Source organism: Scomber japonicus, chromosome 17, assembly GCF_027409825.1.
Source record: "Scomber japonicus isolate fScoJap1 chromosome 17, fScoJap1.pri, whole genome shotgun sequence".
Taxonomy (NCBI): domain Eukaryota; kingdom Metazoa; phylum Chordata; class Actinopteri; order Scombriformes; family Scombridae; genus Scomber; species Scomber japonicus.
Window position 1 is genome coordinate 17,873,267 of NC_070594.1, and position 25,392 is coordinate 17,898,658.

Genomic DNA, 25,392 nt, shown 5'->3' on the forward strand with positions numbered 1-25,392 from the left:
TGATGCCCTTGGTGAAACTACAGAATTCCCAGGCCTTATTAGTGGAACTGAACACATCTCAAAAACAAGCTATCTGTGGAGAACAAGTCCAAATGTCCTCTCCTCCCACCGAGCCCTAAAACTCACACAAGCTGACATGTGTTCCTTAATTGGAAAGAAACCTTGTAATGGAAAATGATACGGTATCATCAAGATGTTATGCTTTCACTTAGTCTCCAAGGAGAGTTTGTCTGTCTGCTTATATCACACTGAGTTTGGATGTTTTTGTCAAGATGGGATGGTATTTAAAGGTCTTGTAAGCAACTCTTACAGCTCCAATTTGTCTGACAGATGTAAACTACTTTTCAATGGAGTGCCTCTCTGCCTCAGTGGTCCTTAATCCAGCGTTGCCAAAAGTCCATATGGTGCTGTAGCCTGAGAAAGATGACTTTAGCACCACTGCTGTGCTGTTAGTCCTGCTAAATGTTTCTTAATACTAGGAGGGTGTTGAGATATAAGTTTCTTGGTGGTTGGAAAGCAAAGTAAAATGGTTCATGTAGCTGAAATACATAGACATATACATTGATAGTTCTACTCTTCCAAATTATGTTCTCATGCATTTTAAAAAATGCAGAAATATTCCTTTAAGCAGATTTTAAAGAACAAATTGACCATTGGGGTGTGTTTTACTTCATTGACACACAGGTTTCTCTAATGACGGGCTCTCGTGGATAACATTCAATTTCTCAACCATTTTTCAGTTTTAACTTAGAGTATCTTTGCTATACTGTCCAAAATAAAAAATAAACTCCAAAACGTTGTCAGTCACCCTAAAACAATCATGATAGCTCTACAGTAGAGCTGACCTGTATGTACTTGTGTGGCCTTGAAATCACACAGGTTTCACAAAAATACACAGAAAAAGCCTGCTCTCCACAGCTGAGAAATCAGCATCAGACTGCTGTAAACAGTGTGCAAATGTTTCCTTTCCTCCCAGTGACTCATACAGTATTTGATCAAAATTCACATGGTAATTATTTCTGTAAAGCAGCAGGATTAGGGAGCACATTGGGAAAAATGTTTAATTTAGAGATGCTTTTGATGAAAAGTTGAGTGTTTGCAAACAAACAAGTTCACTGATTTGAGAAAAGAACTTAAAATGGAAGTTTACACATTGGCTTGTTAATTGGTCCTAAATGTATTCATTCATGGTGGCTAAATGAACAACTTTTTCCTTTTGTTCCAAACAATTGGCCCTGACAGATTTTTTTTTTTGTAAACCAGAACACCAAACATGACCGCATATTTGACCTTGATTATGATGTTATGTTTTATGTGTTTAATTGGTGTGCCTGCCACTAGAGAGCAGATCACAATTAAATATATTATGTGGTTTACTGATTCTGTGCTGATGAAACACCTTAGCAACTGCTGCTGTGACAGGTCAGAGCCTCTTACAGACATCTTCACATAGACAGGATCAGCATCTTGACATTCACCTGTGTATTCAATCTTTTTTCCAACTGACAATATCTGACTTATTGTTAGACGTTAGATGTGTTTACTGCCAATGTAGCTCACAGCTGAAGCGTTACATAATTATGCCACAATTATGCCAAAATGGTTAGATTAGAACACCAACAAAACTGAATAGATTAGCACAATATTTTGCACAAAAATTCATGGTTCTAAGATTATATCCTAATGTCTCTGGCAACAGTTTGAATTGAGTATCCCAGGTAACATTCCCATTAGCCTTAGTTGCAGTTTGTGTTAAGAAATAATTAACAAATATTATCATTCTAACATGCTTAAACTATGATCCTGAACATGTTGAACATTATACTTGTTAAATATCAGCATAGTAACAGAGACGTATGTCAGTATGTTACTTTAGCATACTGACATTAGCTACTTCAAAACACCATTTCGTAGCAGCCTCTAGACTATCTTATTGGTTGGTGTGTTGGTTTTATACTCGTTGCAATGTAGCAGTACATATTACATAATTTAATTCAGACTGTCAGTGCCGATACTGTACTGTCCAATTACCAACATGATCAATGGTCCACTATGCAATTTCTTTGAATGAGATATGACTACTTGCTACTGTCTGCCTCTCTGTCGTGACACTGTCTGCTGTCTCTGCTGGACACCAAAGCTCTGAGAATGAGTCATAGCATATTCAGCCAACACTGCTGCACAAATGCATATTTCAACCTTTGCAAGTGTGACTCTGTTTCTTGACTGCAGCTTTTCCTGTCATGGCTGAGGACTTGGTGAGAGCCTTATAGAAGAATCTGGGCTGCTACTGCTGCTTGGTCCTCTGGCACACTATGTACTCACATTAAAACCTCATTACAAGGATGCGCTTGTGGCTCTGCATGTAAAATAGGTGGGTTATGTCATCTATAAAACAGTACAGTGTACAAAGCCATATATGTGTTAATTTCTTGTCACACTCTAACATCTTCAAGTCTTTCCAAATCGCTGTGTATGAGCCGGTGTGCTTCGTTTTTGGCTCCAGAAAAAGGACATTATAAATGAAGATCACTGAGCTTAAAGCGCCATTGTGCAGCATTCTGATCCAGAAAACAATTTAAATTATTGATTTTCTGCTCAAATTAATGAACAGATAAAATGAAAAAAAATGATCATATTTAGAATATATTATAAATGTATAGTATGTTGTCTGGAGAAATCATAATAAGAAATAAAAAGCTCTGCTAGTAGCTGTAGCTGCAATATAACCCACAATAGTGAAGTACTGGTTTAATCAAACAATATTATGACAGCCTTGGAAATTTGGAAATGTCCAACCTATGCATCTCTTTGCAGTAAAACCAAACAAAAAATCCCCCCGCCGCCCCCCAAATGGTCCAATGGTCTTTCTACAAACCACCTTATGATATAAAAATAGTTTGAAAGATACTATAATCACCACAAAACAACACATAAGGACTGTAATGCAATCAGGCCATCAATTTAGTATACTGTGAATGTTCTGTCTACAATCTCTATGCCTTTCAGCTGTGATTTGATTAGCCACGTAAGAGGAGCTTGGCTTCTCTGACCTTGAATTATCATTCAGTCTGTTCCTAAATAGGCAAGTTCACTGGATCCATAACTGTGTTTATTAGTATGCATGCTATCAGTGGGCTCAGTGTGTGCGTACATGATTGATCTTGTATGGAGATCCTTATCTGATGAGGTGGATCACAATCCCTGGGGGGCTGTGAAGAGGTAACGTTCAGCATGATAATATTTAGAGGAGGAAAACAAAATTATATACCGGAGTGTATCCACCTGGAGCCTGAGATGGAAAACACAGGAATGAATCTTGATGAGCTGTATTATGATAGGGTGCACAGGGAGGGACCTGTGTTTGCATGTTGCATCATATGAGGGAATCCTTTAACTAACAGTAGAAGAGTAAAGATTGGTCACTATGGGTCATAATCCACACCTTTTATAGATGACAATTCAAACCCACTGTTGCAGACTACATCGTACCTGTCTGTGTCCAAAGTCATTGAGGATGGTGGCCAGTTTCTTGGTGCTGGCGTACTGACGCTGGGCAACAATAGCGGGGTTGGGATCTCTCCAGTCCACAGACAGTCGATGGAGCCACATTTCAGCATGCTGTAGATGAGGCTGCTTCAGACTGGGATCAAAGCAGTGGACCTCACACCCTGACCTTGCAAGAGAACGCTCCAGTGACCGGTCCTCAACACCCAACCTGGAGCCCACACAGGACAAGACAAAAAAGGTTGAGTAAAGAGTCAGAGCTGAGTATTGGATCTCAGTATTTTTAGTATCAGCCACATTGCATAGAAAGTACAAGTAGAGTTGAATTCGTAGTGTGTTCACTTATTCTATGATCAGATAGTCAGATAGCGACTTACATGTTAGTAAGTTAATAGCCAATTTCAAAGTCACTGTGAACAAACTGAATGGAAACCAAGACCTGCTGCAGTGTGTCATGAAGTCAGGAAATCACCAAGGTCATTAGGATTCATCCTTTTGAAATATTACAGCCAGAACTAAAGCGGTGGACCATCAGACTGACTTTTTTCCAGGGTCACACCACTAATGTAGCAAAAAAACTAAAAAAAGGGCTTGTGGAAAATCAAAATTTGTTACAGGTGTAGAGAATCATTTATTGTAGGATTACAACACCCAGCCGAAATTAGAGATGAATTAATGGATGCATGGATGTAGCTTTCTAACTTCAACATTTCCTTAACACATTCATTCAGAGACATTGCTACAGCTCAATATCTTAGTAGGTCAGATTTCACTGGAAAAGTAACGGCATCCTTTTTTATTACAACACATGTACTTATATTCTGTGTTTTAAAAGAAAAAAACATTTGATCAAAGACCCCAAAAAAAGAGAGGATCAGTGAATTTGCATAGAGGTAAAAACAAGCTACATAATAAACAAAACAGAGTCACTGTAAAATGACCTGCCCAATTAAAGTGGAGGATGGAGGGTTTTGGCCAGGGGATTTTTGTTCTTTCTGTTTCCCTCATTTGTCTCTTTTGTTTCATGTTCTCTCTTGTTCTCCTACTTTACCATTCCTTTTTTTTCCAAGTGGCCTGCTTCTCCATTTTGAAATATGATGTGTAAATTTAAGTAGACAGACAAATTCCTCTGTGTTATTCTTTCTTTCATGCACTCACTCTCTCTCTCTCTGGTTGCTATTCTCTCCTTATCCCACCCCTCCCTTCTCTAGTTATGCAATTTTCTCCCTTTCTCAGTTGCTGTCTCCACATTCCCTTGTGTCTTGTTTGTGCAGTGGCTGTATCCTGTAATTGCGGCAGAGGGAGTACATTTCACAGTGCGCGTCTTGTACAGATGAGGCATCTGGTCCCTGAATGCATCCCACTAGCAGGAAGATGAGAGATGGAGTGTATGGGAGAGATTGAGATGCAACTAGACGTCTCTTTTTACCGCACTAAATATTTCATTTAGAATTTCTCTGTCACTGGTGGGTTGTTTTAGCCGCGAATCACTGCAGTGACACTCAGCAATCAGGGATTACTCATAGAGCAAAGGGGGCTGCGGGGGGGAGTCATAGTGTATCAGAAGCTCTCCTGGATGACAATGCTGATAAAGTAGGGTCTCTACTAGCTCTAATATCCTCTCTCCTGAGACTGCAGAGTGCAGAGAGGGATCCAGACACTCTGGATTAAAGGCTACATGAAAGTGCGTGTGTGGCAGAGGAAAGTCTACTTCAAACATGTGGGCTACAGGGGTTATGAAGAGATCCCTGTTGACTAGGACGTCATGGCAACCAGATGTGAAGATGGGTGTAATGGTCACAAACACCCAGTGGATTGTAAATCTGATAAACAGAGCCCATCCTCTCACTGAACTATTATGTCAACAGCCTGTCTGGATGTTGTGAATCTATGGGGTGACACTACTTTACAAATACTGTGTGGGCTGCAAAGGGTTCAGCTGTCTGTTAGTCTCTCTCGTCTTCAAATTTTCCTTTCTATTTTTTACATATTTGACACTAAATCTTCTCCTTTTTATATTCCCCTTGACTTTAATACCATGCCCATCTCAATATTCTTTTTTTTCTCTCCCTGTAGTTCTCCCCTTCCTTCCTAATACATCGCAGCACATTAACATATGTATGATGAATGAGGGACAAAGTGCAGGTATTTTTATTTCCCTTGCCATGCTTTAACCTAAATAACTGCTCTAAATTTAAACATCTAAACATAGCCTACTGTGCACATGGAAAGTCGTGTCAGTCGTTGGACCTCTTTCAAATTCAGGGAATAAAATCTTTGTGAACTTCTTAAGGTGAGTTCAAGTAAAGTGTGTTAGTGAGCTGGAGGGGTAACATGAAAAGAGTGGGATGACTGACATTGCTAGACCATGCTCCGTTGGGCAAAAAAACAAGACAGTAGTCAAGGGTGGGATTCTTGTCTGGCTACTTCAATAATATCTGAGAAGTAGGAAGAAGAGAGACCTCAGCTTTACCTCTATAAACCTATTCCATGGCAGACATTTAACCTGTCAAAACAGGAAAAGCACAGGTGTAAATATTAACACTAATGATGTCTCACTTGCATTAAAGTGTCTTAACAAGCCATTTAAGTGCCCCAGCATGCACAATAGCAGGACACTGGAACTGACTCACCTAAATAGTGCTTTTCCTGCAATGACATCTGCTGCTGAGAAAAAGGCTTATTTCTGGTTACCACAGAGGCAGACACATTTTAAACCCACATAGGGAGCAATTTTGGGTTTCAGTGTCTTTCCCATGGTCACTTCAAGCTGTGAACACGAGGAGACAGGGATCAAACAACCAACCCTGCAATTATTGGATGAGCCTCTCACCACCTGAGCTTACAGCCACCCTTTTAAAATCTAAAATATGAATTCAATTCTAAAATGAATCCTGACACTGAAGTCATCCCTCACTGAACAGTAGCTTGGCAAGCTTCCTTACAAAATAATGATTGATAACAGCAGCCACTATGGCAACAACAACAGTATTAATATTGTAATTATAGAAGTGCACTGAAACCATTTTTGTTGCAAGTGATACTGTTAACATGTGTGTTGTTGCTTTACTCAGAATATCACATCATGCCCATGCTTATTTTAAAAGTGCAGCAGATGACTAAATGCACAAGATTGGCCTGAATATAGCATTGTAGCATTGGATGTCCTTTAATGTGGAATAACACATTTCATCCCCCCCACCATGTGACAGACCAATCAGAGAACAGCTGCTCCTCTTGTCCAGGCACAGCAATCCACGGCTCATTTAACAGCATGCAAATGAGACACATCAACCACACACATTCACAAAAATGTGCACACAAATGTATGCATACAGGTGTACAGCCTCAGTACTGTAACGCATTCAACAGTGGACACACAAGCTCATTTAATAGTTTGTGACATTTCTGTTAAAGCCTATTAAAGTTATATGGAGCAGTGGATTGCAGTTGGGGTTTTTTTGCAAGCCTCCTGTACAGCAGAGCAGACCTCTCATGAGCATAGGATACGCAGCCTAACTGGCACAGATTCAACAGTATGACCAAGAAGTGTGTGTGTGTGTGTGTGTGTGTGTGTGTGTGTGTGTGTGTGTGTGTGTGTGTGTGTGTGTGTGTGTACACCACGAATCTAGGTCAGATAGGGGGCATGGGGAGGAGAGGAACACTTGGTTTATCCAGAAAAATGGAACTTAGAAGAGCAGTTTGACTTGATTAATTGTTACACTAGACTCTGAGGACGTTGCTTTTGTCATTCATGAAGTTTCTGTTTTTTTTTTACAGCACTGTTATTGCATTAGCCAGAGTTGAGGGGTGATTTAATGTGATTAAATTCATTCCGTTAGTCTTCAGGGCTCAGATAGATAGGAGCAAAAATGGTAATGCAGCTTTCGTTGACTTGAAAATCACAGCTATGAGTCATATTTTCCCAAACTGATATTCAGGTCAAATGTTAGAATGTTTGCATAAATCACTGAGAGGACACATAACAGCATTGTTATTATCCTTGGTGCATGTGCATGTAGCTTGTCTGCATGAGTGACTTCCCATCAGTCAGCCAGGGAATATCAGGTATGTTTTCCATTTGACCTCTGACCCCTTCTCCGTAGAGAGGCAGGAAGCCAGAAACAGCAGTAACCCCATTCCCCCCTTCCCTACCACATCAGTATCCGTGCCCTGCCTGCCTGCCTGCCTTGATGCCAGCGCACCTGTGCTGTCTCTCAGCAGTCAAATTAATAAGCTCCATCTCTCCGGCAGGCAAAATCCCTCCAGACCACTGCAGCACTTCAGCACAGCGGGGGCCCAGGAAGGCAGCACTGGACTGAGCTGATCCATGACACAAAGCCAACTAGGAGTGATTGACTCTCCAATCTTTAGGTTCAAACACTGTGGTGGCCTGACTGACCTTTCTTCAAGATTACTTGCCACTCATGGAGAGGAAGCTGAAGTGCAGTGAACGTGTCATTCCAGGTACAGTTAAGCAAGAGAGTATTATTTTTGCTTTTATTACAGAGTTACTCAACAAATTAAAAAGGATTGTCAACAATACCAGGATGGAGAAAAAAAAGAGTGAAACCTGGCCCAAAAAAGTCAGCTGAATACCTCCACTCTGTCAAAGATAAGACACAAAGAGAGATCCTGAATAAATATAGCCTCAGTGACCAATTAGTCATTGAAATGGAAAGATAAAAAACGGCTAACAGGGGACATCAAGACAAAGACAAATATCCTCCTCTTTGTGTTAAAAATGGTCTTCATTCTAGGATGAAACAGGGAGAGAGAAAAAGGGAAAAGAGAAAAATTCCTTTGCCTGCCTTTTTGACCCAACTGTATATATATATATATATATGACAAATAAGTAAATAAATGAAACAAAACCATTGTGGGTGAAGTGAGCTGCAATTGTGGCTTGATATATCACAGTAGAACCAGATGCTCTAAATAACTGTCTCCTAATATCATCTGCAGATCACTCAGTGATTATCTCACAATTAATGTTGTAAACAATTCTGTAACTCCTTCAGATGTGGTTCAGACGCAACAAAGCTATAATCTACAGACTGCAGGGTTTTTGACATGGTGGTGAGGTTTACAGCCTGGCAATATATTAATATTATCAATATTGTGATATGATACTAGTTATAGTCTTGGATATCATAATATTGTAATATGGCAGAAGTGTTGTCTTTTCCTGCTATTAAAGCCTTCGTTACAGGGAAGTGAGGTCATTTTCTTACCAGAACTTACCAGACTGTTTTAGCTATTCTATTATTTGCCTTTACCCCCTAGTCATTATATCTAAATTACAGATGATTATTTATCAAAAATCCCCTCGTGTAAATATTTGTGAGAGCACTACTAGTCATCCCTACAAAATTGTGGCAATACTGATATTGAGGTATTTGGTCAAAAATATGGTGATGTTTGATTTAATCCATATTGCCCATTCAGGTTAGGGTTAATTCATGTATTCGGTGGATGACCTTTTAAAACAAGTGTATGTGTGATTATGTGTTGAGTCTATACCCACCCGAAAGAGTAGACCCTGCAGTGCTTGCTTTGCACTCTGTGGATCAGACTGTACTTGGGGTCTAGGCACACAGTCCAGGCTCCCTTGGCCCCCCCTTGAGCAGCTTCCTCACCAGGCAGTGATGCACAAGATACCTGGAAACATAAAAAAGGGAAATATAATAGCGATTTCCAGTAATGAGGGGCAGAAATTCTTGACAAGATTATGTTGCCCTCCCTGGCTTAAACTTAGAGACCTATAATTAAATAATATATTATCAACAAAAGCAGGCACTATATTGGGAATTGAATGGTTTTTCCACTACAGGAATTAATTTTATTGACTTTTGACTTTCTCTGGTTTTAACACAATAATCCTGTTCTCAAAGATAATTTTACATCTAGCCTTTAACCACAAGGATAGAGCTGCACAAAAAGTAAATATTGCTTGTGAAATGTTAGTATCTGTCAAAACTAAATGTAACATTCAACACTCAAGGCCACCGATGTTGAAATATTTTCTCAATGTTTCTTTCTTAAACTTTAGACATTTCTTTTCTTGATAGTTCTGTTTTGAGTGTAACAGTAACTTGAGTGCCAGGGGGTTTGAACAAATATACTACATTTAAAAGTCAGTGGCAGCTTGGCTGACTGTGTCTGAACTGTCCTGATGTGATGAACGCCACCTTTTTCATTCTCCAAATGTCTGAACACAAATGCGCTTTATCATTTACAAAGCTACTGAATTTGACCCTGAGGTTGTGTCTGTTTCAGCTTCAGCACTGAATTACGTTATAGCTCATTCATCATTATGCACAGCTGGGGCTGATGCATCAACAGCACTGCCAAGTTTCTTAATGTTAAACGCAGAGTAAAACACAGGGATGAAAGACAGATGATAAACAAGGAGATTAAAGTATTCATTCTTTATTTACTTTACATGTTAAAAAAAAAGTTCAGGTTGTTTCAGACCCAGGAAACATCTGTCTCACAGATAAAAAGAAAAAAAAAGACTTTTTGGGAAGTATTTGCTTCTTTGGTAAGAGTTAGATGAGAAGATGGATCTCACTTTCACACCTGTCCATTGACTATAGCTGGAGCCAGCAGTTGGTTACAGTTTATGTTATGTTACGGCCCCTCCCTTTCTGCTCACCATCATGCAGTTGATTACTTCCTGCAGGAGTTGGCAGTCAGGGAGGGTTGTTAGGGCAAGGTGCTGACACCTGGCTAGGCCTCTACCAAGGTGATAAATGCCAGCCTAGTCTCTTTCTCTCTCTCTCTCCTAGGCTCTACGCCGCTACAGGTTCTGGGTTCGTTTTGGCGTTTTACACTCAACAGCAGCAAGTTACAATAAAACATTTTCATTTGGCACTTAAATCCTGATTTCTCTCCCCTCCTTGAGCCAGTTTGTGACAGCTAGTATAAAGACACAGCGAGCCTGGCTCTGTCTAGAGGTACAAAATCTGCCAACCAGCACGTCTTAAGTTCACTAATAAACATGATATATTTCATTTGTTTAACTGGGCCAAAAACTGAAGTGTAGAAAAGTTGTGGTTTTTCACAGGGTAACACTATTTCTTTAACGGCAGCTGTTTTTGGTATTCCACTATGCTAAGCAATGCAATTCAAATTGAACGGAGGTAGTTCTCATCATTAAAGTTAATAGTTGTATTTCCCAAAATGTGTAAATACTCCTAAGAAAACCTGGCTAATATTGTATAAAAAGGTTGAACATAACAGAGGATTGTACACTTTATGTCCTCGTGATTTGCAGTTGTGTGTATTCATTGATGAATCTTAATGAATTAACATTTACAGATATATTGTGTTATATATCTCATATATGGCACAAGGTTCTTATAATACAATAAAAAGTATCGATATCATCCTTTAAATACTGTAGGATAACAGTAATGCTCTGAAGCTCCTCATTGTCTCTTATCTTTATAAATGTGTGCTCAACTCATCCCATACCCAGACAAAACCTGTAAAGTAATTGCTGTGTATTTATATAAATCATGGACTCATATATATACTCTGTACATACATACAGTATGTACACTACATACGTGTGGGTTCATGTCAGTGTGTTGGTTTTGCACAGCGCAACAGCAGTGACTAAGCTGTAGCTGCTTAAATGTTCTCAGTGTGTTTTCTTTAAGCTCTGTCTGCTGCAGAGATTCAGTTTGCAGAGGAAGGAACAATATTGGCTCAGACGTGAAGATATGACAAACAAATCTGTGGCTCCATTGTACAACATTCAAGTACAAACATAACAGTGTGGGTGTAAATGTGTGTATTCTTGTACAGTCTATTGTGAATTATACAACATCTACTTCTCTCTATGTTCACTGAGGTTTACCTGAAACGAGGCCTAAGCAAAAATGTTTTACAGCAATGTTCATTTCTAAAGTAATGAATGAATAATAGAGAAATTATTAGTCTTTGCATGACATTTTTTGACATTTGAAACAGTCCATCATACATAATTACATGCTCTGACCAATCCAAGAGTTCATTGTTAAGCGAGTTCGATTTTTACAGAACCTCCTCTTCCCTTGCTGTGTGGCCTTTTGAATCAACCTTTCCCTCTAATCAGAGTGTTCAGTGACAGGTCAGGCAGGAAGGGAACAGCTGAGTCAACTACAGTGTCACCGTTTGACAGGAATTAAAAATCACCCGATAGGTCTTTCTTGCAAAGAGCACAAGAATTCTATTGTATATGTGGATGGCGCAATAATCTACAAATGAATTTCAAACACGCTCCATTATACCTGTCACTGCTCATGTGTTTCAGCTGAAAACATTCATTAGCCCATAATACCCAATGTGCAATGAAATGCAAAATCCCTCTTGATAGTTTATCCGTGTCACATCTGCAGACGTATCAGTGGCCTTGAACACTGTTATACTGAAAACTGAATTGTAAGAATTGACCTGAAATCATGTGTTCATCAAACATACAATTTAATGAATGAACAGTAACTAGTCACTGTCCTTCAGCTAACCAGAGAAAATGATCCTATTGTATAGAATACTTTTTTTATAGAAACACTTCCTCTTCTCTGTGTGTGCTGGTGCATGCATGCAAGACACACTGACTGCTATTGATTGGACAGTTGTGTCGCAGGCCATCTCTCTGAGTAACAGCTCCACCAGGCACTGTGTCAGTCAGCATTACAGCTGAGAAGGCTGCTGTACCCCCACCAACTCTCTCCACCCTCGCCTGTCACTGTGTATGATGGACAGTTCCCTTCAACAGCTTCCCACACACACACACACACACACACACGCGCTCACACACACTCACACAATCTCTTCTTCTCTGTTCTTGTCCTTGTCTCTTCCTTCCACACAAAAAAAGTGGCTGCACACAAATGTAGACACACACACACACACACACGTCACACACACACACACACACACACACACACACACACACATATCTTGGGGCTAATTCATTATGAGCTGAATGTCTGCTTTGTGTAAGATATAGAATGAGTGCTTCGTCATTTGGAGTGGAGTACTCTGTGTTCTGGCCATACTGTGTGAGGGGGGAAACGATAAGTTGCTGATTCATCCCCAAGCCAATTTCATTATAATTAAAAAAAACCAACAAAGTACATGTAATCTGGAAAATGTCCGACTATGTTCTGGACAGTGAAAATGAAACTATCATTGTGTTACCGCCTCAATGGGGACAAGAGGGCAGGATTCCAGTCTTTCTCAATCCGTCAATATTTTTCAAATTATGATGCTGAACATCTTAATTGATTTGTAGTAATTTAATACTCATACAGACCAACAAACAAACCACATCTCATTGATTAAGTATGAATAAAGAGGATGTGAGTTCCATCTGTATGGTAATCAATAGAATAATGAATTATGTGTGTGCTGTCGGGCAAGACAAATACTCCTCAGCTGAGCTGAATGTGAAAGAGGTGCCAGTGTAGCTCAGTCATGGGCTGATAGACACAGGCTCACTCTGATATACTTAAAAAAGACCTGTTTGAATAATGCACTTCCTAGCCTTGAATAGCACCAGCTACTTCTATTATCTGTCTCTAAGCTACTGTCTTCATACTGCATTTATGAATCTGGTTACATGTTGGGTGAAAATTTTAAATATTGTGTTCCCTGATGGGACATTGCTCACAACAAAGCATCAAATACAGACAGTATCATGAATTATTAGGACTACAGAAGAAACAAAAAAATATATAACATCAATAGTGGACCAGGGTAGAAAACTGGACAACCAGGGACAAGTAGGGTAAAATAATAGAATAATCTAGATGTTATGATAGTGAATGTACACTGTTAAAAGGAGATTTGTTTGTGCCCTGTGAAGGCATGTTTAACTTGGCCTGTTTTCACACTTACACAATATTGTTGCATTTATATCTTCTCTGCAAATCACCTATTGTACTGTATCCATTCATTGCACTGCATTTGAGCAGTCACTGTTTTCTATGAAAGCCACAGCAGAGAGGAACACTCACCTGATGACTCACTGGAGTTTCAGTGAAATAAACCTTAATGCAATAGTTTGACATTTTGAGAAATTGTTCTCTTTCTTGCTGGGGGTTAGATTGATACCACTCTAATGTTTGCACGTTAAGTATGTAGCTGGAGCTGAGAGGGGATTAGCTTAGTTTAGCATAAAGAACAGAAGCAGCATCAACTCTTGAGTTGAATATTAATCCTAGCAGTTTTTCTAAATCCCAGAAGTATGCTACAGTTTGTATCGCATTTGTTTAATCAGCAGACAGTATTTTAGTTGTGTAGGCGTGCAGGTGATTGAGACATATCTGTACTTGTATCAGACATTTGTGCATGGCCTGTGGAGGAAACTTTGGTACAGGCTGTTGCTCTTTGACACGCACATAAACATGAAGAATGGGAGGAGCTTAGTGAATGATATGGATCCATTGTGTTTTGGGATTAATTTATCACTGAATATTGAGGATAAAAAATGAGCTTTCTTTCAGCTTTTAGAGGATCTGATGATGTGCATTGTCAATTATGAATATTTGATATTTTGTGGGGATGTAACCCCCCTAGAGCAGATAACTTACCATCATTTTTCTAAAATTTGGCTAAAACATTGAAATCATTTACACCATCCCTTATATGTGTCTTGCACTGTTTGTGTACTGTTAATTCATCATTGTATGTTTTAAGTGGCAGATGAAAGTAAGCTTTAAATCAACTCTGGTGCAATACACCAAATGTGTGTTTCATTATTGTACATTGTTCATCAGATAAAGTTGATTTCATACAACATGAACCAGTGAGGGTTGAAACAATGATTACTCACTTGTGGTGTTGTGATGTAGTTGAGAAACCTTCTAGCTTCGTCCTCCAGAGAATTACTTTCACTGGCCCAGGGCTCGAGGTGTATGTGCCACCGAGGAGCCTGCAGTGAAACACACACACACACACACACACACACACACACACACACACACACACACACACACACACACACACACAGACACACACACACACCTTATCATTAACAATGAAAAGTACAAGAAAACTGACAGTTAACTAATATCAAAGTAGGGCACACAAAAGAAATCCACTGCAAGGACAACAAAAAAAAAAGAAAGATTCTTTCAAGTTTTATAGCCCACTTGTACATAGCCACTGATGGAAGTAGGTCGCAGTGTTCTCATAAGGGGATTTTTTCCCACCTGCATGTTAGTGACAAATAAACTGCTAAAGTTCATTTCCATTGTTATTTTAGTAAAATGAGGGTGGCTATTCATTGTTATGTATTTTGGACTGCAAGATACAGATAGAAAAAACATCCACTGTAGAAAGTCCAGCTGGATTTGACAGTGAAAAAATAAGACCTTCCCCATCATCATCGGGACTTTGCAGCCGGGTGCTGCAGAGCCATGTGAAGAGCTGCTATGTGATCACATTCCTGAAACCTGGCAGAGCACTGCTTTACAGCCTGGTTCACTTCTACAGGAATGTGTCTGCTTATGATTAGAGGAGAGGCCATGAAGTAGAGAGAGCGAGAACAGGAGAGGAATAGCCTCAGAGTCGTGATGATGCATTTGTTGAATACATAGTCATTTCTTGGGTCAAACAGCATGGCCAAGTGTTCGTTAACCCTCGATTAATTATCCGGGGTGATTTCACGATAGAGTGCTCCCTTGCCTGGGATGCTCCAGCCTTCATCAATGTTTTATGGGCACTGCAGTTCAGTTTGAACATTTTCCAAGGTTATGCACAGATAATTGTTGGCTTAGCTAACAAGATCGTGTTTGGGTTTGTTCAATTATGTTGGCACATCTGTTGAACAATCTGTAAAAGACAATGTGATGTGGTGACATCAGGTCTGTTTAGGAAACTAACCGTCTTGGAATTCACTCCTGTGTTTCCATGCCCATTTTTCTTTCTGTCGTTACTCCCAGATTTAATCTCCAGTTTAGCTTTGCAATTGTAGGCGCAACAAAATGGGACACTGTCATTTTCAATCACCCTGCTGAGTTCAACAAAAGTGGTGTTGTGTGATTTGCTGTGAAGATTGTGGACTTTGGTAATCACCCAGATTGCATTGATCAACTCATATTCTCATTTGTGTGATAAGTCAGTGGATAGTTATGGAAGAGGATTTTGGGCCACTGTGGAAAAAAAAGTGAGTTCTGACTTTTTTCTCAGAATTCTAAAATTTAAGTCAGAATTGCATTATTAATTTCACTGCAGTTCAGTACACTTTATCAACATGGAAATAAAACTTGCTAAAACATTATAAACACACATGCATATCAACTTTTAAGCTTTTAAATATGCATGTGGACAGCAGGGGCAGATCTTGGAGTTGAGAAGACCTGGGGCTCAGCCCAGAGCTCTCAGAGCTAGGGCCATTTTTTTTTTTGGATGGTTTACACGGCCATAATTTAATTTTACTGCATTGTATGACTACTGCAATTATTATTATTAGTAATAATTAGTTTTTGTCCTTAATAATTATTAATTTTTAATGATCACAATTGTTGTAAACTCACTCAGTTGATTGAAGTCACTGTTAAAAAAAAGTGACTTCAACAGATTAAAAAAAAAAAAAGATTGTATTATAATGCCGCGGATCCACAACAGACTCTCTTCCGGGTGGGGGTGCGAGATTACGTAATGCGGAAGGGGAAAACAGGCAGGTCGCTTGGCCAATCATAATTTTCATAGAACCATATGAGAATGGAATAATGATGAGTTTCTATGCCTGGTGGATCTCTCTAACATTTTAGAGTGCCATTACCTTATTAATAGCATTTTAACCTAAACAAAAATATGTGTAAACATGTAACAAAGGTATGGGTAGCTTTAAGACATGCAATCACTGTATATGGAAACACACTCACAGCACTCTGCTATTATTTATGACAGGTCAACTTGTCATTTCCTCCCCCAGTGATGCAGATCCTGGATCTGTTAGAACTAAGATTCGGCTCTCCCTTTAATGCTTGCAGTCTGCAGAGCTGGATCCATGCAGCATTATACTCGACTGTTTGGTCTTCAGCCTTTAATTAATTTGCTTAAACGTGTTATTTACATGCAAACAAATAACATCTACCTTTCTGCATCTTAGGGACTCTGAAAGCTCCCAGAACTGTCTGTCTCTGAGCTGCCCTTTTTATGTACTTACTGAGTCCTCCCTGCAAAGCTTGACTGTCAGGCCACATACATCAACTTGGTACAGGTTGGGACAGGACTACTGATCTGAGGGCAGATATCTGGGACAATGGACTCACTGGGAGGTTGTCGTGTAGGGTTGAATAGGAACAGACATAGGAAAAGTGAGAAAGCAAGGGATAGAGGGAGGGTCGATGGCACAGAGATACTTGCAAAATTTTACAGCAGAGAAGAAATGGAAATATTGGCAGATTTTGCAAAGGGAGGAGGTGTGTATCCAAGGTTTCTAGTTTTAAGACTTTACTGGAAAGAAATATTCCCCTGTAGTTGTGAAACTAACTTTTACAACTCAGTCTGTTTCCCTCAAGGGCTGCAATTATTTTTCTCTACTTTGGAAGTTAGTGAGAAATAATCCAAACTTTATTCGACAACATGATTTGAATGAAAACTAACATCTAAAATTATTCATGGAATACACTTTTCTTTTAAATGTGCAAAATGGTGTGTCTCTACACCCATTTAGTTGTGCATGCCCATGAGCTCTCACTAACTGCTGAAACTTCACTGAGATGATGAGATTAGTGTCAAACCTTGTATTCAGTCAAGCAACAACAAATCATCAGCACCTTAGGGACAGCAGAGATAAGCAGTGTTAATAACAAACATATAGAAAGTCAGCCAGAATAGTCTAACCTCAGTCATTATATATATTATAGATATTCAATATATCTACATGTTAAGCATGAGGATTTCAGGCATTTGTTTTTACATGAATGGAAAGATGGACTATAGAAAGTTTTATTATTATAACGTTGCTACAGTGACATGGGGCACTAGAAAGGCTACATTTTCTGAAGTAAACTTGCTTGCTGGTTTAAAATTAGTGGTGAAACCAAAACTGAAAGAAGTTGAAATGTCTCTTTAAAGTCTGTGTAAAGTCAATTCATTGATTAACTTCTAAACATATTATACATCATACTTATACACTTGGGAGCAGAGACAGAAGCTGATTTTTACACAACTTTGAAGCCTAATTTCATATATTTGCCGATTCTTTCAATCATTCATATTTGGCAGGGTGGTTAACAACAACATCAAACTCAGAACACATAGTTATTCTAACTTTACACAGACTTTAAGTGTAAGCATTGAATAAAGCTGAAGTGTCAATTCAAATATTATGGAAGCGAATCGTGACCAATATTTAAATTAAAATGCATTTGCAGAAATGCCTTTTCAGTTTAAGAATGTGGCTGCATTATTTGACTCATAAATAAAATTAATCATCAATCATCCTGTTTGCATTTTAATTTTCTTCTTCTAGATTGCAAATTTTATGTCACAATCAAAAAGAAAACAAAGAGGACATTGCTATTTCGTTTTCGTGGTCTGACCTGCAAAATAGTGCCCATAAAACCCATCGAAAACTATTTGGCAATCTGACAGCGCAGGAGAGTGACGTCAGTAGCCGCTCTTCTTCAGCTCCGTGCTGACCGTGCTACTCATCCGCAACCCTACCGCAATAGGCTGCGGTAGGGTTGCGGTGTGCACATTTGATATATGGACGCATCACAGATCAGCAACTTGAAGAAAGAGAAGGGAAGAATCGTGTGAAAGTGAAAAGCGTGGTGAGAAGATACATCGCAAAACATGGCTAAAACCCTGGCAGAGCTGCTGAGGGAGGCCACTGCTGCTTTGGAACAGCATCAAGTTCAGTCTTTCTTCCAACACATCAGTATCAATACCTTCTGCTCTGCCCGCTACCGTATTAGATGGGTAGCACGGTAACAGCTCCATTCACTTCCATAAAATATGAGAGATAAGTAAACTTAAAGTATCTGCTAAATGAGAGCTGAAAAGAGATCAATATTCTGCTGAACTTTAAGTGCTAAAAGGAGTTTGCATGTCAATTGAAGACTGAGTAATAAATTAGCTTGAAGAGTCTGTTGAAGTGAAGGTCATGAAAGAAAATAGTGCCAGAAACTAAAACGGAAGTTTTCCTTCACTTCAGTGTGCTGAAAAAGTTAGAGTAAACTGTGTATGTGGGAGATGAGCTTCTTTTGCTCAAAGATGAGACCTAAAAAGTGTTTGAAGGGTCATTGAAATGTAATCACTGAAAGCAGATAAACTCAAATAAAGAATAATGATAATTAATTGAATTAATACCTAATCTTGAGGTAAAGTTACTAATTTCCCATCAGTGAATTTTATTTTATCATTCGTTTATCCTGATAGGTTCATGTCTTTATGCCTCATTCTAGAAAAAGGATGTTATTTTTATAACACTTATACTCTGTTTTTGATTGCTCTGTTTTGGGCCCTTTCTGCTTGGCCTGCATGACCTGATGGACCTCAGTGTGTTAGTGGATGTGTGCCTCTCAGCCTGGGTGTGAGAGGTGTGAGCAGCCAGGCCATGCATGAATAACCCCTCAGGGGGAAAAGAGGATGGATGGGTGAACAAGAGATGACTGGATAAAACAAGAGAAGACTTTCTGCCAGAACAATGAAGGCAGGTGAGAAGAAAGGAGGAGTGGGAGGCGGAAGGGGAGTATGGAGTCGTAGACAGACACAGACGGAGAAGCAAATGCACAAACAGTGAAAGAAAGAAGGTGAGATCATCACATGTATATAGATTTACACCAAGAATAAACAAATCCAATTCATAACAATCAATGACAGCATCTGAGAGGACACAGCACAATCAGCACTTGAGTTAACAATTTGTTACGAGCGTATCAAATGTCACAAAAGAGCCAGCCACAGGTGAGCTGTGTCTGCCCATTTGGAAACCATAAGGCGACAGAAGAAGTGCTGCCAAGTCGGCCCTGTCTCTTGGTTAAATGCCAGAGTGGCTGAGTGTCAGCCCTGCTGCTCATTTTTCTGTGATTGCTCTCACAAGAGTTCAGACGCTTTAGAAAAATACCACCAAGCTGTGCTGTCAAGAAGTCAAAGCTTTCAGTTAAACTGTGTGTGGAATATTTTTTTAACACTACGGAGTGTCTTGACGTTTGGAAATGTTCTTTGACAGGTTGTATTTTCTAGCACCTCCATGCCAAATGAAGGTCAAGACATGCTGTGGACATGAGGGCAGCAAGAGAAGTTGTAGTTTAATGAAGCAGCTGGAGGCTGATTCACATTAATCTCCTGCTGATTTCTGGTCGCACCCAGGAGAAAGACCATATTAGATATCTGGTGTTCCACAGGGCCTGTGCTAATGTGATTTAGATAAAATCTTAAGATAAAGCAATGTTTTTCTGGTTTAATTCTTGCATAAATGCAGTGGAAGACAGGTGTACTCAATCTATTTCATTTGATAGTTAACTGTTGTTGATGATCTGCTCTATTACTGTACATGGCAAAATTGGCCATAACTAGTAATACCTACAAATGAGGAAGAAAAATTTGGAAAAATGAACATCTTACTGGAACATTGCTGCTAAGTCTGTCCATAAATCATCTGTTAGAGTTCCTCTGCCAAGAGTGCATCATGATATTTTTATATAATAGCTATGCAATGTGAATGTGACATGATTATGGATGGTGAATGGTGTAATCTACTGGCCCTAGAGCTGAGATCAGACAAAGTGGTAACACTACTGCTGATTCATCTCTGGTTACTGCTTTGGCTGCCAAAAGTAATTCATCTTGCTATAACATACAGTATGTCTACCTCCCTTTTTCCTGTAATTATTATTTGAGAAGTCTAGTAGGTTCTAATGAAGAATGCCATTTGATTATTGTTGTCGTGGTAGTGGTGATGTTTACCATGAGTTATTCAGTTGACAAATTTTCAAAACAAAAGACTGAGGAGATTAACTTTTGGCCACAAGTGTGACTGGATGTCTATCAGTGTTAACTGTGAAGTTTAAGTAGATACTGCTGTGTGAGATGAGTGGAGTAATTTTGAGTTATGTCGTTTTCTTTGTATGGTCACTTTTAATGATTATTGTTGGCCATGCTAACCACAGGTTCTGTTAACAACTAACTGTTGCTGTTTATGTCAGAGGACATTTCAGTGTTGTTAGTATTTCATGTGAAAGATGAAAGATTGATGACCAGTGGATTGAAAGAAAATCTGGACAAGAATAGCTCTTCTCTCCAACCATTAAGGATAAGACTGACACTACTCTGTTTTATTAATATTTTCATTAATAGTCGGTCTGTCAATAATTTCTAACTTGCCTGATCTGTGGCACTCAGTCCAAAGACCATCTGTTTTTACTGAAGACATAAAATAAACCATAACTTTCTCAAATGGCTGGGCACTGTTCTTTGAAAACTATTTACAGTCATCGGGACAGTGTATGTTTTCAAGATAAGCTCCCAGTACATGTACTGTATGATGCATACAGGATAATCACCAAGAATCAGCTGTTCTAAACTCTATCATTCTGACTTAATCTGGGCATGAGGAAACTGGCAGTCGGACGAGACCCAGCTGTCTTCACTTCCTGCAGTGTCATCTCTATTCCTCTGGCAGGCCCGGCTCACTGGCCAATCCCAGCTCACTGCTGGAGTACAGAGGGAGATGGAGAGGGTTTAACAGAATTAAAGCGGAGGATTACGCTGATCTTTTTAATAAAGGCAGTAATCTCAGAGGAGTTTAGCCTCAGTCACAAAGACAGAGTGATGCTGTGGAGGAAGCCTGCGGAGGAGTTGTGATACAAAGGGGGGGGGGGGGGGGGGTTGAAGTGTGTGTGTGTGTGTGTGAGAGAGAGAGAGAGAGAGGAAGGAAGGAAAGAAATTGGAGGTTGAAGGACAGATGGCATAGATGGAGGATGAAGAGATTGTTCTCCTCTCTGTATCTCTCTTCTGTTTCTCCCTCGTAGGATAAACCCAAAAAAAACAACGTCTGGGATGCATTTACAGAAAGACTGCGTGTGTGTGTGTGTGTGTGTGTGTGTGTGTGTGTGTGTGTGTGTGTGTGTGTGCTGCAGAAAGGGAGGGAGACAGAATGGAAACAACTGACTGATAATAGAAAGTTTGTTTAGTGGAGTTGAATTGCCCTCTGAATACTATGGCACTAAGGGTTTGTGTTGTATTGCTGTGTTACAGCACACATGTTCTCTCTTTCTTCACCCTGCAGGCTCCTTGGCAGTAGCATTATCTGCACATCTACCTTCAATCACATGATCTTCTGTGTGATTTTCCAGTTCTTTTCCTCCAGGTGCACTTACAAACACCCTAAATGACTCACATAACTATATCAATCCTTGCAGCCTTGGATTTCATTTCATGTAGCTTGACAAAAGACTAACAAACTGTAATGGCAACACTTGATGAACTGTAGTTCTATGAAGCATACATTTATAAGATGATAACAAGGACAGGATCATTTCAAGTGGTAAGCAGTGGGCTAAACCTCTCAGAAAAACTGACATACAAGTTCAATAAAAACATGAATGCAAAGCAATCACTGCTGCTGTATTCAGTGGCATGAATTAAACAGCTTCCAGCTTACACACTGTTGTGACTAATGCCCATTTCCGGCACTGACATTTAATGGTAAGGGTGAACAAAGGCAGCCATTAATGCACTCCACTGCAAGAGAGTGTGATAACAAGACATCCATTAATACAGCTGTGCAGATAGCAGCTGTCTTAAAATAAGGTATTAAAAATACATGGTTTGCATAGTAGCTGACAGAACCTCAACAACATACATATATATCTGTAGCTTTTCCATATGAAGCCTAAGCCAGTGGGAAATTATGGTTAACAGCCTTATAGAATTTACACAATACTGCTTGCTGTTGCTTTAAAAGCAGCCGTGTGTGGCCCTGTTTGATAGATTCCTATCAGTCATTTGCGGTTTCCCTTCAGCAGTAACAAGAGCTGACAACTTTCATCTTTCTCTCGTTCACACATACACAAATATGCATTTACACATAGAGTACATACACAAACATGCATACACATGGATGGTGTGTTCTTCTCCCTGGTGTGTCCTTTGACTTGTCTTGACATATGCAATCAACTTAAATCTCTGTGGAACTAGCTGTTGCCTTGGAAACGCAGTCCCCTTCCTGTCGGTCCATGGTAAGTTCACTCATGCAAGAATTCATGAAAAGCATATGGGCATTCACAGACGCCCCCAGTCATCACAACATGTATTGAAATGGTCATGCAGAAAATGCAACCTGGATGTAAAAAAAAAAGTTCTGGACACTACTAAAGATGTGTTGTTGTCTCTTGAATTTTACTCTGCTGCAATCTGGCATCTCGAGAGGCAGATGGAGTCTTATTGTCAGCAGGCTTGCAGTTTAAACCTGTATGTGTGTCTGAGTCCATGTGTGCCTGTCTTCTTGGACAATATCCCAGACATGAGATCATGAAATATGTGTTTGATGTTCACTTGGGAAAAGCAGAGGGAGCATGCTGAGCACCATATGACACTTAGGCCTAGTTCCTGAGACAAATCTTGAAAAACAGAGAATGTGGCGGATAGATACGCGATGAGAGGCTGTGATCTTCTTTCTTGGCTCGTGACCATACTTTTCTTTTGCCAATCTGTGTGTTTGTGTCTTACACATGAATGATTATGGAAATATGAAAATTGAAAGAGATGGCAGGAGAGAATACAATGTATAATTCTAGTTGCATTATAGCATAACTGACAATGTTCATGGTTGTTTTGCGAGATTAATGTCCTGCCTACATGATTACTGAGCAGTGCCATCTCTACAAGCATTTAGCTTGTGTTTGTGTTACTAATTTCATCTCCCTTCTCTGCGCCTTCCTCGGCATATGTTTTCCATTCTCATTATTACTCAATATCATTTATCAAATAACTACTCCATGTGCAAAGCAAGAGTGAGACAGACAGAGATATTATTTCCAGTGAATAAAGAGGCTTACAGCAACAAGCTATTTAACAGTTTTAAGGTTCATTGACCTTCTCTGGGCTAAATGGGGGTCTGTATGTCTGTTGTCTTTGTAACCAGACACAGGTAGCTAAGGTGCATGTCAAATGATACTAAAACAAGATTTCTGCTAAACAAATAAACCTTTATAGAGACACAGAAAGTACCATTTGCACGAAGCAGATATTCATGGTCTGTGTGAATGCATGTACACATGGATGTGTGATGGAGGTGAGGGGCAAAGATGGGAGCAAAGGCATCCCGGTCAATGCACTCATTCATATCAGCTGGGAGGGAGGCTGAGAACTTTCTGGAATGTTCCAAACAAGGCGTCCATGTCTGAGGGGAGTATTGTGTGACCGGGACCCTGGACTTGACAGTTTGACACTGACTTTTTCCTCTACGGTGGGCGTCTTTGCCTGATAGCAGTTAGCATACACACAAGAGACCCTCTGTTTATTCAGTCAGTAGCATAAATTGCACTGAGTGGCCTCTGTTTCTCCATCTGCAATGTATGGTTTTGATCATCATGTTGGAGAGAGGGTTTGTTTGGTAGAGTTGCATTTAAAAATCCCAAGCCTTCAGTTTTCATTTGTGTGCTGTGATCCTCTTTCACAGCCAGTTAAAAAAACTGAGTATAATTTGGGATCTATAATTATCCTTCTTATGACACAATGGAAGTACTAATATCTTCCAAGCTACAGGGTGATACACTCAGCTGTTTCTAATATAAAAAAAAAGTTCACACCAATTAAAAATCATATTTCTGAGAGGGTGACAGAGAGGGTGATTGATTAACTGAAAGGTCTCTTTGTCCCCCCCTCCCTCCCCCCTTCCATAACTTGACACAGATTCCAGTCTGGCCTGTTTTTCCTTGGTCAGACTTGGTGGGACACTAATCTCACATTGAGCGAGCAAAGCTATGCACCTCTGTAAAGCTGTTTACATCTGCAGGGTGGTCGGTGTATGCGAAAGGAGGGATGCAATGTCACTGCAGTGATATGATCCAAAAGTGTAGGAAACCAAAGGCGTGTGTGTGTGTGTGTGTGTGTGTGTGTGTGTGTGTGTTTTAACAAGTTTATTTCTGTTCTCTTATGTTATATTGCCTGGAGTTATTATACCTTGTGTGTAAGCTACTTTTGAGGTGCTTGTGATCGCACAGTATGAGCTGATTATCCCGCTATTGTTGTTGCGTACAACCTAACACTAAAAGAATGTTTTGAACAAGTTCTTGCACCGTTGTAGGCAATGTTACAGGGTTGTACGAGTTTTATCTGATCCAGGCATCTATTGGCTTCAATTCATTTCTGTACATGAATCAAAAATCAATTAGCAGACTCTTGAAACTTGCTTGATCTACGTAATACATTATAGTAATGATTGAGCTGCATTACATGTGAATGTTGCATTATTTTTGCATGCAGTATACATGCATTTGAAATATGTGCTTGCATTGTCTCACACCAAGAATGTAACTTGAAATTTATGCAGACTTGATGACTTGATGTGATGCAAGGGAAGATTTTTGTAATAATATAGAAGCCAATGGATGCCTGAAATACTCAATATAGTACATTGAAATTCCTCTTTTCTAGCTGCTGCAAACCTTTTTATCTACATTCATATTTACACTTCAAGAGATTCTGTGACTTAATACAAGCTTCACTATCACACTTTTCCATTCCAACAGAAGGTGAATAAACATGTGTTTTTGCTTAAACAACTGTCACTAGAGGCCATGATTGATCTTGGTTATAAATGTATAAATACACAACAATGTAAGGCCACCTGCAGTAGGTATTATTCGTGAAGGAGATGAAATTTTTCGCTCAACAGCAGAGAGGAGAATGTGACCCGCAAGTAACATG

At 39.5% G+C, this 25,392-nt stretch overlaps 1 protein-coding gene across 1 annotated transcript in view; it reads right to left on the reverse strand.

The window, feature by feature from the left end:
- The window catches only part of mettl24 (methyltransferase like 24), a 34,239-nt gene that overhangs the window by 1,650 nt on the left and 7,197 nt on the right, over nucleotides 1-25,392 (reverse strand). Inside the window, exons 2-4 of the mRNA XM_053337055.1 lie at nucleotides 14,336-14,434; nucleotides 9,035-9,168; nucleotides 3,493-3,718 (exon numbers count right to left, since the gene is read on the reverse strand). Of these exons, the coding sequence (XP_053193030.1) occupies nucleotides 3,493-3,718; nucleotides 9,035-9,168; nucleotides 14,336-14,434 (459 nt within the window). The remainder of the gene's footprint in view (nucleotides 1-3,492; nucleotides 3,719-9,034; nucleotides 9,169-14,335; nucleotides 14,435-25,392) is intronic.